We start from the raw sequence: 12,899 nt of genomic DNA, 5'->3' as shown, positions 1-12,899 counted from the left end.
AGAGCTAACTCAGAAAGCACATTCCAGCACCAGATGATCTTTCTGATGGTTTTGCCTCAGTTTCCCAGCAATTGACATTCACCCAAAGAGAACACATAAACCATTGATTTCATAGAATTAAGGAAACAATTAAAAATTAAGCTGAAAAGAGAGAAAACAGTAGCTTGCTTTCATTTTAGATGTTTGGGGAGAAAAAAAAAAGTCTGTCTGAACCACATGTATTTGCTTCACAGTCTACAATGATGCAGTACAGGTAGAAAAAAAGAGGCATTAAAGAAACTTCTCCCCTACAAACACAGTAAGCAAACTGTGCTTAAAATCCTTTCATTAAGATAAAATACAAAGAAGAAAGAAGTCTAATGAATTTTTAAGCAATCAGGCTCAAATCAACATCCAACTAAAAATCCCAGCAAGGTCACAACAGAGGTAGTCAAGCCATAGTTACACCAGCTGCTTGAGTACTACTGGATAAACAGAGGCTTTCACTCTGTGAAGGCAACTCACTATGCACCCCAGCTCACACCACTGCCTCCATGAACGTTAAACATAGCCAACTAATAAAAAAAGCACAAAACAGGTTGTAATGCTACTCTGCTCAGATTCCACAGGGATGCTTTGGAAGCTACACAAGCGGCTAAAGGAGTAACAGACTGCCTCCTGGTGGAATGAGAAGCTTCCCTATCACAGAAAAAGTTTGTTTCCTAACTCCACTCCCTTTATACAATGGAAAATAACCTTCGAGAACTCACAAAAATATTAATAATTCAAACCCAGTAGCTATTTCATTTACATATCACTATTAGACCAGAGCATAAATAGAAAAGTCTCAATAGTATGAATCATTTCTGTCTAGTACTTTGGTGCTATTCTTTGAGAAAATGCTGCACTTGTACACATTATAAGCGACAACTTAAAAAAATAAAGAAACAAAAGCATACAATTGAGAAATTATAACATGAACAGACACTAGTCTTTACTGGTCTGTCTCTGTGCTTCAACTCAAGGATTTAAACCAGCAAACTTGCTTTCAAGTTTATAGGAGCAAACATTTAATTCCTTAATTTGCTGAAAATGCAGTACAAAATTGCTGAGTATAAGAAAAGGATAGCTAACACACTCTTTGCTACCAGTGCACTATCTCAGATTATAGCATCAGTTTCAGAGGTATCACCCACTGCAAGAATTTTTTTTTTTTAAAGATAGACTATTTTAAGCATTGAATTTTTTAGGTTCCTGGACAAGAAGAAAACATGGATAAACACAACCTTTCAAAGACATACTTCAAAAAACTTCATAAAGATAAAATCTAATGGGATTAGATAAAAGGAGTACTTCGTCAAATGATACCACAGTCAATTGTAATTGCTTTCAAGGAGCTAGCTTGCAGAACAGTGGTGACAGTGTTCATACAATATTGTTATTTCCATTTATCAAAGCCCAAGAATAGATATTCTAGTGCATCTCTGCTGGCTCCTGTCCAAGTTAAAAATTGCCACATAAAGGCACCTCAACTTCTGTGACTCATGGAATTTGCAAGAAATCAAGATACTTTGTGAAGCAAATAGCAGAAAAACGTAACAAAAATCCAGACAAAGGTATTCCAGTACAAGAGTCACTTGTCTTTTCCTGAAATACATACCTATAGCTGCATGAAAGTGAGACAAAGCATCTGCTAGCTGTCCAGCAGCCAATAACTTCTTTCCCATTTCAAGTTGCTTTTCTACTTCTGCATTTACTCCACATTCAGCTCCTTAAAGGAAAAAAAAAAAAAAGTTTGAATGACGAATTCGATTATACCAAATGAATACAGCAATAATAAACACAACAGTTACTGACAGAGACCACATCTTCCTGTACTAAAACAACCTTCTGCCTAATAAACACATAGCATGACTTCCTTGCCTCAAAAAGGATGGCTGATTACGTAGATAAACACTATACAGCACCATACCATGAGAAGGCATCAAATATGCATTTCTATTCTTGTCTACACATTCAGTAACATACTTTTGCACATCAAGCTTTAAACATCAACTATAAACAGAGTTTGACTAGATACATTTCTGTGTGGGCTTTCAATTTCAAAAGAACCTGGAAAATATTCATAATATAGATTGACAGACTGCACTGGGTTGGAATGGACCCTCAAAGGTCATCTTGTCCAAGACTCAAGGAAACTGCTTCCAGAATGCAAGTCTTCATATAAACAATTAAGATTCTCACCCCTTTTCATTTAACCAGTAGGATGAAAATTGTATTAACATGATATATTTTCAAAGTGCCAGTTTTGCTTTGAAGCTCATAAATTGCTGTTGCTCAACCAACAGGGAAAGACTATTGTTGAGGAAAAGTGAGCAGCTGAGTGCAAGTACATGCTATACATCTATCAGCTCAGTCACAGAGGTTTATCATTTGTACTGCTCTCAGAATTCTTCAGATCAGGACAGAATTTCACTACAAATTAACAGTTTGTGTTAATTTGAACTTTCAGACTATAAACAGCTCACTCTTACTAAGACTGTTCTATACCCTATGCACAGATTTAAGTGAGATAATGTATTAAAATCTTGAGTAAATGCGTAAGAAAACAACGAACTATGATTACTAGTAATCAATTTCTTTCACTTAGATTTTCATCAAGAGCTAATTCAGATGGGCAATTGAATTAATCTTAGATATGAAAATGAGCAGATTAAAGGAAAGTTTATCAAAATTTTCTCACACTCAAGGGTGATTAAAAAACAAAGTATTTCTAATAATAGAACAGTCATTTCTGATCACAAAGTCATGAAGATTTTAGAACTAGGAGCTCTAAATTTGATTTTCCTTTCCTACTCCTTAATATAGTTCATCATTCTTTTAATTCCACACTGCAAGAAAATAATTGAGATACCTACACCAAAATGAGCAAAATGCCCTCTGTATCCCCTGGAAAAAGCTATATCTGCTAAAAGATTGATAACACCTCAGCAAACTGGATTCAAGGGCTTCAATTAAATTATTTGCTTTGGGAAACTTATTAAATGATGCATTTTAAAATCCATTCTAGGTATGTATTGGACTGAATGAAAAATAAATAGCTTCCCTCATAGTGGAGAAATATTTCCTGACAGTAGGTTTTTCCACATATGCTATTCCACTCCAAGGTAGCTTTTATGTGAATGCCCAGTTTTCAGAAAAATTTACATTCTTTGCCATTTTGGTTTCTTGCTTTTTCTGTTGCTTAAAGCTTTGATCACTGAATAGTCCAATGTCCTCTAAAATGACAAAGCAAGCATAAGAAAAAAAAAACAATCCAACACAATAGAAAAGTAAGACTGGAAAGCGAACTCACAACACATTTCTCTGGCTTTGGAAGTATACTAACAAATTTGATATCAAACCACAGACTGAAGTATTTAATACGAAGTGAAACAAAAAATTCCCAAGCTTCATCTCTCCTGTCTCTCCCCACACAAACATCTCTGAAACCTTGAGAGTTTGAAGTGGCATCCTAGAACCAGGCTGTACATTACTATTCGATGAACCTTGCATCCATGCTGTTCAATTTTCAGTCTCAAGAATCTGAAGGAACGCCATTATTTCACACTTATTCACATCAGCATAGCTCCAAGAATAAATTTTTCCACAATAAAATGTACCTATACTATTCAGGGTCTTTCATACACATTATGTTCAGTACAGTCTCAGAGTTACATAACACTTGAGACAAGAGACATTTTTCCTTGAAAATACTGGAGATCAAGGAAATTAGAAAGGTGACCATTATTAATAAACGGATAAGTAACAAAAGCAAACAACATAGAGAAATAAGGCAAAGTGCAAAGGGCTGTAAGCTCCCTGAAGAACAAAACTAATTACTAGACACATGAAAACTTGGTTCTGCAAGCTGCTGAACATTTCCCACAACTGATATGGGAATCTGCAGAAGTAGGCTGTGCAGTCAGTGTAACCACAATGAAAAGTGACATTCGTCATAACTACTCAGGAATAGAATCATAGAATCAAGAAGGCTGGAAGAGACCTCAAAGATCATCGAGTCCAACCTGTCACCCTAAACCTCATGACTATCTAAACCATGGCACCAAGTGCCACATCCAGTCCCCTCTTGAACACCTCCAGGGATGGTGACTCCACCACCTCCCTGGGCAGCCCATTCCAATGGCCAACCACTCTCTCTGTGAAGAACTTTCGCCTCACCTCGAGCCTAAACCTCCCCTGGCGCAGCTTGAGACTGTGTCCTCTTGTTCTGCTGCTGGTTGCCTGGGAGAAGAGACCAAACCCCTCCTGGCTACAACCTCCCTTCAGGTAGTTGTAGACAGCAATGAGGTCACCCCTGAGCCTCCTCTTCTCCAGGCTAAACAGTCCCAGCTCCCTCAGCCTCTCCTCATAGGGCTTGTGCTCAAGGCCTCTCCCCAGCCTCGTTGCCCTTCTCTGGACATGCTCCAGCAATACAGAGACCTGATAGTTGGGTAGTTCGTTCATAGAAATACACTGCTTACTCATTTTCTGGCTGTAGGGAAACAATTGCTCTAAATAAACAAGCCCACAGGAGACATTTGAGACTGTGGATAGGCACAAGCACAGTAGTCTAAGTCAAATTCTGTTCAACTTATTTGGACACCTATTCCCTCTCTGGTCTGGGAATGACCATAAGGACTCAAGGTCACCTGGAAGGAAAAAAACATAACCCTACAGAGCTTTTTCCAACAGACTGTCATCAGTGAACTGGATATGAAGGGCCCAGCACAGCTGACGAAGCTCTGCATGCTCCAGCAAGCAATTAAGTTTATGCAGGAGATATGAAAGCATAGTCTTTATTTTTAAAACTACGAAGTATTTTTAACTGAATAGTGTTTCTAAAGCTTGCCTAATAGTTACCTATTCACCAAGGGCATCAGACAACTACACACAAGAGCCTCAGCTGTCAAATCAAATCAGGTATTTCTGGATAAATTTGGTCTGTAGTACTGGCACTGATGTAGGAGCAGAACAGTCAAAAAAAAAAAAAAGCCAAACCCACCAAACACTGCCACCACCCATCCACCCTAAAAAAAAAAAAAAAAAAAAAGCAGCAACAAAAAAGCACACCCCAAACAAAACCCAACAGCCTACTTCCAGGTAAGAAATGGTATGAGCCCTGACAACTCAAAGAACATCAGTCAAAAGGCACAGGAAAGATAAGCAGGTGCAGCTAACCTGTTTTTCCAGTTAAATACACTCACTTCAAATGAATTATAACTTCCTGGTAGGATTTTTGGTTTATTAGAATAGCTGGTGCCAATATGTGGGTACTTAAGTATACAAACTTCAGCTATATCCTCATATAATCAATCATATCCACAGTGCAAAATGTTTAATAAAGGCCTACCACCTGAAAACAGTTCCAGGATTTTACATTCGTCTACAGACTCCTCTTTGTCCCTTGTAGAATTTTCACCTAGTTTTTGTTTTTAATCATGTTCCTAAGCCAGGTAACAGGACTATGAAAATAAACATAATTAGTTCCAGCTGTGTACCAGAAATAGAACTGTGACAAAGATGAAACATGCATGTCACTAATCCTAATTACATTTATCTTCTTTTCTTTTCTTCATTTAAATACAAGAGCTTGATGACTGTCTCATGTAGTCACTTGGGTGGAGATCCTGCTTTGAGGGCATTTTTTTATCAGAACAACCTTGCATTTAATGTAGTAAGTTTTAAGTCTGCTATTATTTTTAAACAGTTTTGGGCTTTGCTTTTCTGTGTGATTGCAAGCATTCACTTCAAGGACAAGACTAAACAAAGTAAGAAGCAGACAAGCAAACTTAGTTTCAAGAGGAATATGAGAAGGCCCACAAGAAGCCTCAGAGCATCCTTGAGCCACGTGTAACTTCAACAGTGTACTGGAACAGGCTGTCCAGAAACGTTGCGGAGTCTCCTTCTTTGGAGTCTTTCAAAGCCAACCTGGTTGTGTTCTTGTGTGGGCTGCTTTGGCCTCGGGGTTGGATCTCTATCTCTGGAGATCCCTTCCAACCTCTAACATTTTGTGATTCTGTGACTTACCAAGTTTTCACTCTCCTCATTTGCAAAGAAAGTTGGTAAATACAGCTAAGACTGGCATACCAAAAGACTTCTCTCCCACCTCCTCAAGTATCCTCTGCTATTTGAGGTGAGAAAAAAAAACAACCTCCTAAACTCAGGACAAACACATGGTGTAGGGATGAGAGAAACACTTAAGGCGAGCAGTCTGACAATAACAAACTGAGCTCACTAAAAGCAAAAGCCCGTCTCTTCTTCCCATTTTTATATTTCCTTTGACTATTAAGAAGAAAGAGGAACAGCACTCTTCTATCTCCCTCAGTAGCCCTTTTTTGTTGTGGTTAGTATGCACAAACATGAAGGATTAATCTTTCCAAGAGGTAGTTTCTGTCAAACAGCAGCTTATTCAGCACAAGACAAGGTATTTAAAGTGCAGGAATTCAGGAAAAACAACACTAAGGGCTGAACTGCAACCTAACCTGGGTATTCTACCAGTTTCACAGACATCAACTGTAACACACAAAGTTAATACAGGCCAACTGCTCCACCAATTCATGAATCAGATGGCACAAGGCAGGCTTCTTTTATCAAGGCAACAAGATGCAAATGAACAGCTCTGAATTAAAAGGCCAGTAGTAAAGGAGAGGGGGAGTGAGATCTAGGTCCCTAAATAATGTAGTCCCTTTAAATTTCATAACTATATATTCTAAAAAAATGAACTCATGAACTAAGAGGTTAGCAATTTCAGTAAATAAGTTCCAGAACCATCAGCCTTCTTTCTATTACTTTACTATATATATTTATTAACTGAAGTTAATAAAATATACCAAAGCCAAATTTCCTAATTTGGGGTAAATCAACACAGCCATCAGACCATATACTTAAGCAGGCTGGCAACTCCAAACAACAAATCCTCAACATGTGCCTCACTATCACAATCCTAGTGGAGGAAAAAAGGTGCTTTGACCACAGTTATTATCTTTCCTCTAATACTAGCAGAATACACATTCAACAAAGCAATTCAGCATCACAGTATGTAATCTTATACTAAGGAGCATCTTTGCCATGGTATGTTCCTGTTGCCACTTGGACAACTGAAGTATTCATTAGTTTAGCAAGTGAACTGAATTTCTAATGTCAAGTCCAGGACAGTCATAAAGTCTATGGACCTATTCTGATTATTGATAGCTTCAGTTCCACTTAGGTCTGCCATTGCCAATTAAAGAATGTACCTCAGATGAAACTGACTATGTGCACAATTGCATAACCAAGTCATAAATTTAAAGGAGTCCATGCATAGGAGTTTGACTTCACAGGTGTCGCTGACAGTGTACTCTGAAAGTACAGAGGCTGCAGAAAGTGCAGAAAAACTTCTCTGCAGAGCTTTAAACACTAATCGTGAAAGAAAAAACGAGTAACAAATCTCACAGTGACAAAGCAAACAAATGCAACAACTGTCAAAAGTCTCAGCAAAATTTGTGGATTGGGCACTTACAATGGCTGTGGCTGAGAAGAACCTCTGAAAAAGCCTTAGAACGTGGGAACCACACAAAATTCATACATAAGTGAGAAATTCAAGGGCAGTACAGAAGTGACCAATGCTGTCACACAGCTGCACTCGAGGACACTACAGTACTTTCAAGACGCCACAGTAGCTGGCACCCTATGAACAGGCCAAAGGAAACGAAGCACACATCAAGCTACATAAACAACACCGTCAGGAATTCAGGTAAAACCAAAAACAGGTTACAAGCAGTGACGGTGCCTCATCACACACTCTTCGCAACAGCCTTGATAAGGTGGCAGCGCTGTACCGCCTTCTTAACACCAGTTCCAGAATTGCACCCCGTTCCGGGCGTCCCCTGGGTCATCTCCCGTATTGGCCCGGCCCGGCGCAGACAGGCCCGTCAGCTCCCTACGGGCAGGCCGCAGACCAACCAGGTCCTCTCTGCTCTCTCCCGGCACCTCGGTCCATCTATGCCGGCTGCCCCACTGCCCTGGCGGACAAACACCCTTCCAACTGGCACGACTGCCGACGACACCCCGGAAGCAGAGAGGAGCATCTCGCCATCAGCTGCCACTGGCAAGGCACCGCTGCGGGCCCAGCAGCAGCCCCACTCCAGACTCGCTTGTCCTACGCTTCGACGGGCCGCAGAAAGAAATGGCAGCCACCCCTACCGCCACACACCCCGCGGGCCTGGCCACAGTTCCTCCCCCCCAACAAACCCCACGCGCAGCCCCCAGCAGCAAGCCACCTCCCGGAGGCGCGGGCACCCATCCCCACGCCAGTCCTCACCCTGGTACTGCAGGTCGAAAAGCACGAGCAGGAAGGGCAACGCGGAGCCCAGGCGGCCGGCGGAGGCCGCGGGAGACACCATCTCCGCCGACCCCCCCGACGCCCGCGGCGACAGTGGCGGCTCCCCGTGCCGACGGCTCCAACTTCTCAGGGATGGGTCGTGGGCGCCTCTGATTGGCCAGGCCGCGCGCGCCCGCCCCTTGCGCTGGCCGAACGTGGAAGCAGCGTGAGAGCGCCCGTCGGCGCAACGCCGGGACACGCCCAGGCGCGGGAGCGAAGGACCTCTGCGCATGCGCTGGGGGAGGCGTGGCGCCGCTGGGAGGCGTGGCGCCACCGCCGCCGACCCTCAGCCAATGGGACGGCAGGCATGTGCTTTCCCCGCTTGTGCGGGGTGGTAGAAGCGCTGGCAGCATAGTACCCGCACTCCATCCTCCCTGGCTGATGGAGTGGCTCGGGCGGCAGGCTCCAGATCTCCAGCAGAATGCGAAACCTGCAGCGTGCCCATCTGCCTCTGTATTTTTACCTCCTGTCTCTTTGCCCACCCCTCTCCTAACCCCTCAGCTCTGCACCAGGCCCAGGTTTGGCCCGTCTGAGAGTGCTTTGCAGGTGCTGGCAGGCCTGGAAGAGGACATCGGCAGCTTGCCACGGGCCAGCCGGGGAGGTGAAACGGTTACTGTCGAGGATAATGGGGGGTGAGTTTAACATCGTCAATATGACAGACCACCTTTTGTGGTATGATAGTTGCTGTTAGCCTTCATTCTTCAGAGACATGTTTTGGACTACTCGGATGGTAGAAAAAATGGGCAGTCAATCACAAATAAATTGATCCCAGTTCTTTATTGCTGTGCCTGACCTAGCCATAGAGGAGATGAAGGCAAGTGTGATTTCAAACTCTGCTCAATTGTCCCTGGGGGAACAATCCTATTTTCCACTGACAGTAAAGCCTAGATAGCGTGACCTTAACTGTATGCTGACATCCAGACATGCCAAAAAAGTATTAAGGAATTTATCAAACTGTAGAAAAAAAAATGTGTTGTGCCTTCATAGCTCAGTATTTTCCTGCTGAAAGTTCATACTGGATTTATAAACTGCAAAGCCTGTGTAAGTGTGATGGTTTGAAACTGTCTTTTTAATTTTTCCTTGCAAAGTTCAAAACAGAGAAAGTGAAAGAATGTAAATAAGTCACTATTGGGTGTAAGAAAGCAAAATAACGATTGTTCTAAACACTTCCATTGGATAGATAGAAATGTTTAAGAACTATTACCCAAAACAAAGTAGGCACTCTGCACATTCTGCGTTCGGCAGTGGGGGCAGTTGCTGGGCTGTCTGGCTGCTGTTTCTTCTTCTCTTCTGGCTGAAGATAACACGTACTGACCTTGGCAGCTAAGTTAACAACTTTCTGCTCTAACTAAACTCTGCTTCTCTGTCCAGGGGGGTCGGGGGGGGAAGCTCCTGGGAGAGGGAGGCCCCCTTTGGGAGGGTCCCCTTGGGGGGAAGCAAAGGGAGATTGGTTGTGTTTTTCTGTTGATTGTATATATTTGTAAATGTTGTGAATTTTGTATATTTGTACATATTCATTGCATTTCATCTGCTTGTAAATACAGCTTTTCATTTGCTTCCAGACTGAGCTAGCCTGGTTATTGTCGGTGGGGGGGGAATTTCAGCTCACACCGACACACTTTTTATTTTTGGCGCTCCAACTCGGGGCTCGATTGCTTGTTTGATTTATTCCTGCTCAGATTAGGAAGCAAAATGAAGCTGTTTTGGGTTCTGAGTCATTCTATTTTATCTATTATCAGTGTGATTGTCTACAGATGGGCTGTTTCCTGCATGATAGACAAGATTGTGAGATATGTGGCATATAAGTCGTTTCTTTGGGTTAAGAATAAGTTACTGAATGCTGTTGAATTCTGTTGTGGTCTTATTGGGCTTAGAAGATATGGTAACTCAACTATGAATCTGCTAGCAGACACATTTGAGTTTGTTACTCCTCTTACAACTACAGAGGGTCTTTGGAACCAGTGGTACCCTAGATACCTTGTGCTAGCCTTAATTTTGTTGTTTCTTGGAATAATCATATGGCTGCTGATAGCACTGTGTCAAGAAAGACGTAAGGCTACTCACTCTTCCAACCTGCTTAGATGTAAGAGGAAACATAGAAAAGCTCAGAGAGGTTCGGAATTGGTTTCTGATTCTGATTACGGTGACCAGGAAATCACAGTTCAGGTTTGTGAGAAAGCTGCCGATAGTTTTGACTCAGAGCCAGCAGCAGTAGCTGCGGGACCTTTGCCAGAATCTGAGATAACAGACTCGGGTACACAGGCAGACATAGTTACACAGACAGACTCGGCGACACAGACAGACTCGATTACACAGGCAGAGAGGGGTACACGGGCAGACAGGGGTACACAAACAGACACAGCTGCACAGAGAGAAATGGATGTGCAGACAGACATAGTTACACAGAGAGAAATGGTTGTCCAGGCAGACATAGTTACACAGAGAGAAATGGATGTGCAGACAGACATGGTTACACAGAGAGAAATGGTTGTCCAGGCAGACATAGTTACACAGAGAGAAATGGCTGCGCAGACAGACATAGCTGTGCAGGCAGACGCCATTAACGAGGCACAGTCTCCTCCTCCTCCCTCTGCTGCCCAGATGGACGCAGCAGTGGCTGCAGGATCTCAAAGCACACCTCCTACCAACCCTGCACAGACTCCCTCTGCTCCTGCTAACCCTGCACAAAATTCCTCTACTCCCTCCAACTCTGCTGTGAATGTGAAAGCCAATCCAGTAAATTTGGTGGCCACTGTAAGCAGAAAGCGCAAAGGAGCTGCAGGAGGAGATGCAGATGCTGCAGGAAATGGTGCAGATGGAGATGAGGGTCCTTCTACTCAGGGTCCCTCTGTTAAGAAAGATCCTTCTGGTGAGGAAGAGAAGGTTAGCCTTAAAACTCTGGCAGACCTCTTGAGACCCCACATGGATGATGGAGATGTAGACCCTGCTGAATTAGCAACTGCAGGCAGTGCCTCTGAACTCAAGGAAATTCAACGGAGGATTAAAATAGGATTATGGGGACAGCGACCTCAGGATGATGATGATGATGATGATGAGGATGACATACAGTCAGCTAATGCACCCAGACAGGAAATTAGACATGTGAGGAAGGATTACATCAGAGGAGATAACGAGCCAGTCCTGTCTTGGCTAGCCAGGTGTTTTGATATGGGAGCCCCAGCACTGGTGGTAGGCGACAAGTCGGCCTCTCAGTTGGGGATGCTCTCAAAGGATACAGGCATAGACAGGCATCTAGGCAAGTGCATTGGTAAAGCTTCTCTGTGGGCACGCCTCCTACTGGCAGTCTCGCTGAGGTACCCCAGCAGAGATGATTTACCATGGAACCCTAAACCTTGGACCACAATAGATGAGGGAATCAAGCGTCTGAGAGAATTTGCTGTGAGAGAAATAATATACGGAGATCATAAGACTCTGAATCCTGATGAAATTCCTGTTGGAACAGGCCTTGCCAAAAAGCTCATTAAGCTTGCTCCTCCTAATTATGCTACTATTCTGGCAAGCAGGATTGTGGCAAGAAATTATGGTGGAGTGCCTCCCACTGTTGGCTATTTCACTGACCAAATGAGGCAATTGGAGGATAGTCTTGCACGTACTTCTTTGGTTTCAGCCATTGAAACTTTGTCTGGAGAAATAAAGAATTGCATGAAAGAGCTGAAGGAGGAATTTAAAACCTCCATATCCAACTTGATGAAGGGGGATGATTCTGATTCCTCTTCCTCCAGATGGATACAAGTTTCAGCTGTTAGGAACAGACGTGCTCCAAGAAGGCCATTCCAGAATAGGTCAAACCAAAACAGACAGCAGAGGCAATCACGTGGCAGTATCTGGATAACTCTGCGTGATCAGTTTGGTGAGAACATGAACAGATGGGATGGTCAACCAACTTCTGATCTTTTCAAGAGGTTACGGGAGCTGCAGAGGGGCAGATCCCGAGGTAGCAATACCAGGAGGGTAGCTGTCGCTTCCTCAGTTTCCCAGAACAACTCTGATAGCTCCAACAGTGATCCTAATTCTGGTGCTGGACGTTGTGCCAGCTGTACATGTGGAGGTAATCCCCACCATTAGGGGTGCCCTGCCTTCCGCCAGGGGGAGGTAAGGGATAATGGAGATAACAGAATCTATTGGGATGTGTACATCCAGTGGCCTGGCACTTCAAAATTTCAGAAGTACAGGGCCTTGGTTGACACAGGAGCTCAGTGCACCATAATACCATCAAATTATCAAGGGGGAGAATCTATAACTATTCAGGGAGTCACTGGTGGATCCCAAGAGTTGTTTAAGATAGAGGTTGACATAAGTTTAACTGGGAAGCAGTGGAAGAAACATACTATTGTAACAGGACCTAATGCACCTTGTATTTTGGGAATTGACTTTCTGAGAGAAGGGCGTTTTAAAGACCCTAAGGGTTACAAATGGGCTTTTGGAATAGCAACTGTAGAAACTGATGGAGGAAAATTGAAGTTGTCCATTAGACCTGAGCTTTCAGATGAATCTGCAG

The 12,899-nt window shown here is 43.1% G+C and overlaps 1 protein-coding gene across 1 annotated transcript in view; it reads right to left on the bottom strand.

The window, feature by feature from the left end:
* The window catches only part of DNAJC3 (DnaJ heat shock protein family (Hsp40) member C3), a 33,946-nt gene extending 25,544 nt beyond the window's left edge, over window positions 1-8,402 (bottom strand). The window contains exons 1-2 of the mRNA XM_054383068.1: window positions 8,321-8,402; window positions 1,640-1,750 (exon numbers count right to left, since the gene is read on the bottom strand). Coding sequence (XP_054239043.1) covers window positions 1,640-1,750; window positions 8,321-8,402 — 193 coding nt within the window. The remainder of the gene's footprint in view (window positions 1-1,639; window positions 1,751-8,320) is intronic.
* Window positions 8,403-12,899: the final 4,497 nt, after the last annotated feature.

This window comes from Indicator indicator, chromosome 1 (assembly GCF_027791375.1).
Source record: "Indicator indicator isolate 239-I01 chromosome 1, UM_Iind_1.1, whole genome shotgun sequence".
Classification (NCBI taxonomy): domain Eukaryota; kingdom Metazoa; phylum Chordata; class Aves; order Piciformes; family Indicatoridae; genus Indicator; species Indicator indicator.
Note: the sequence above shows the minus strand (reverse complement) of the source record. Positions and strands in the feature narration are given on the sequence as shown.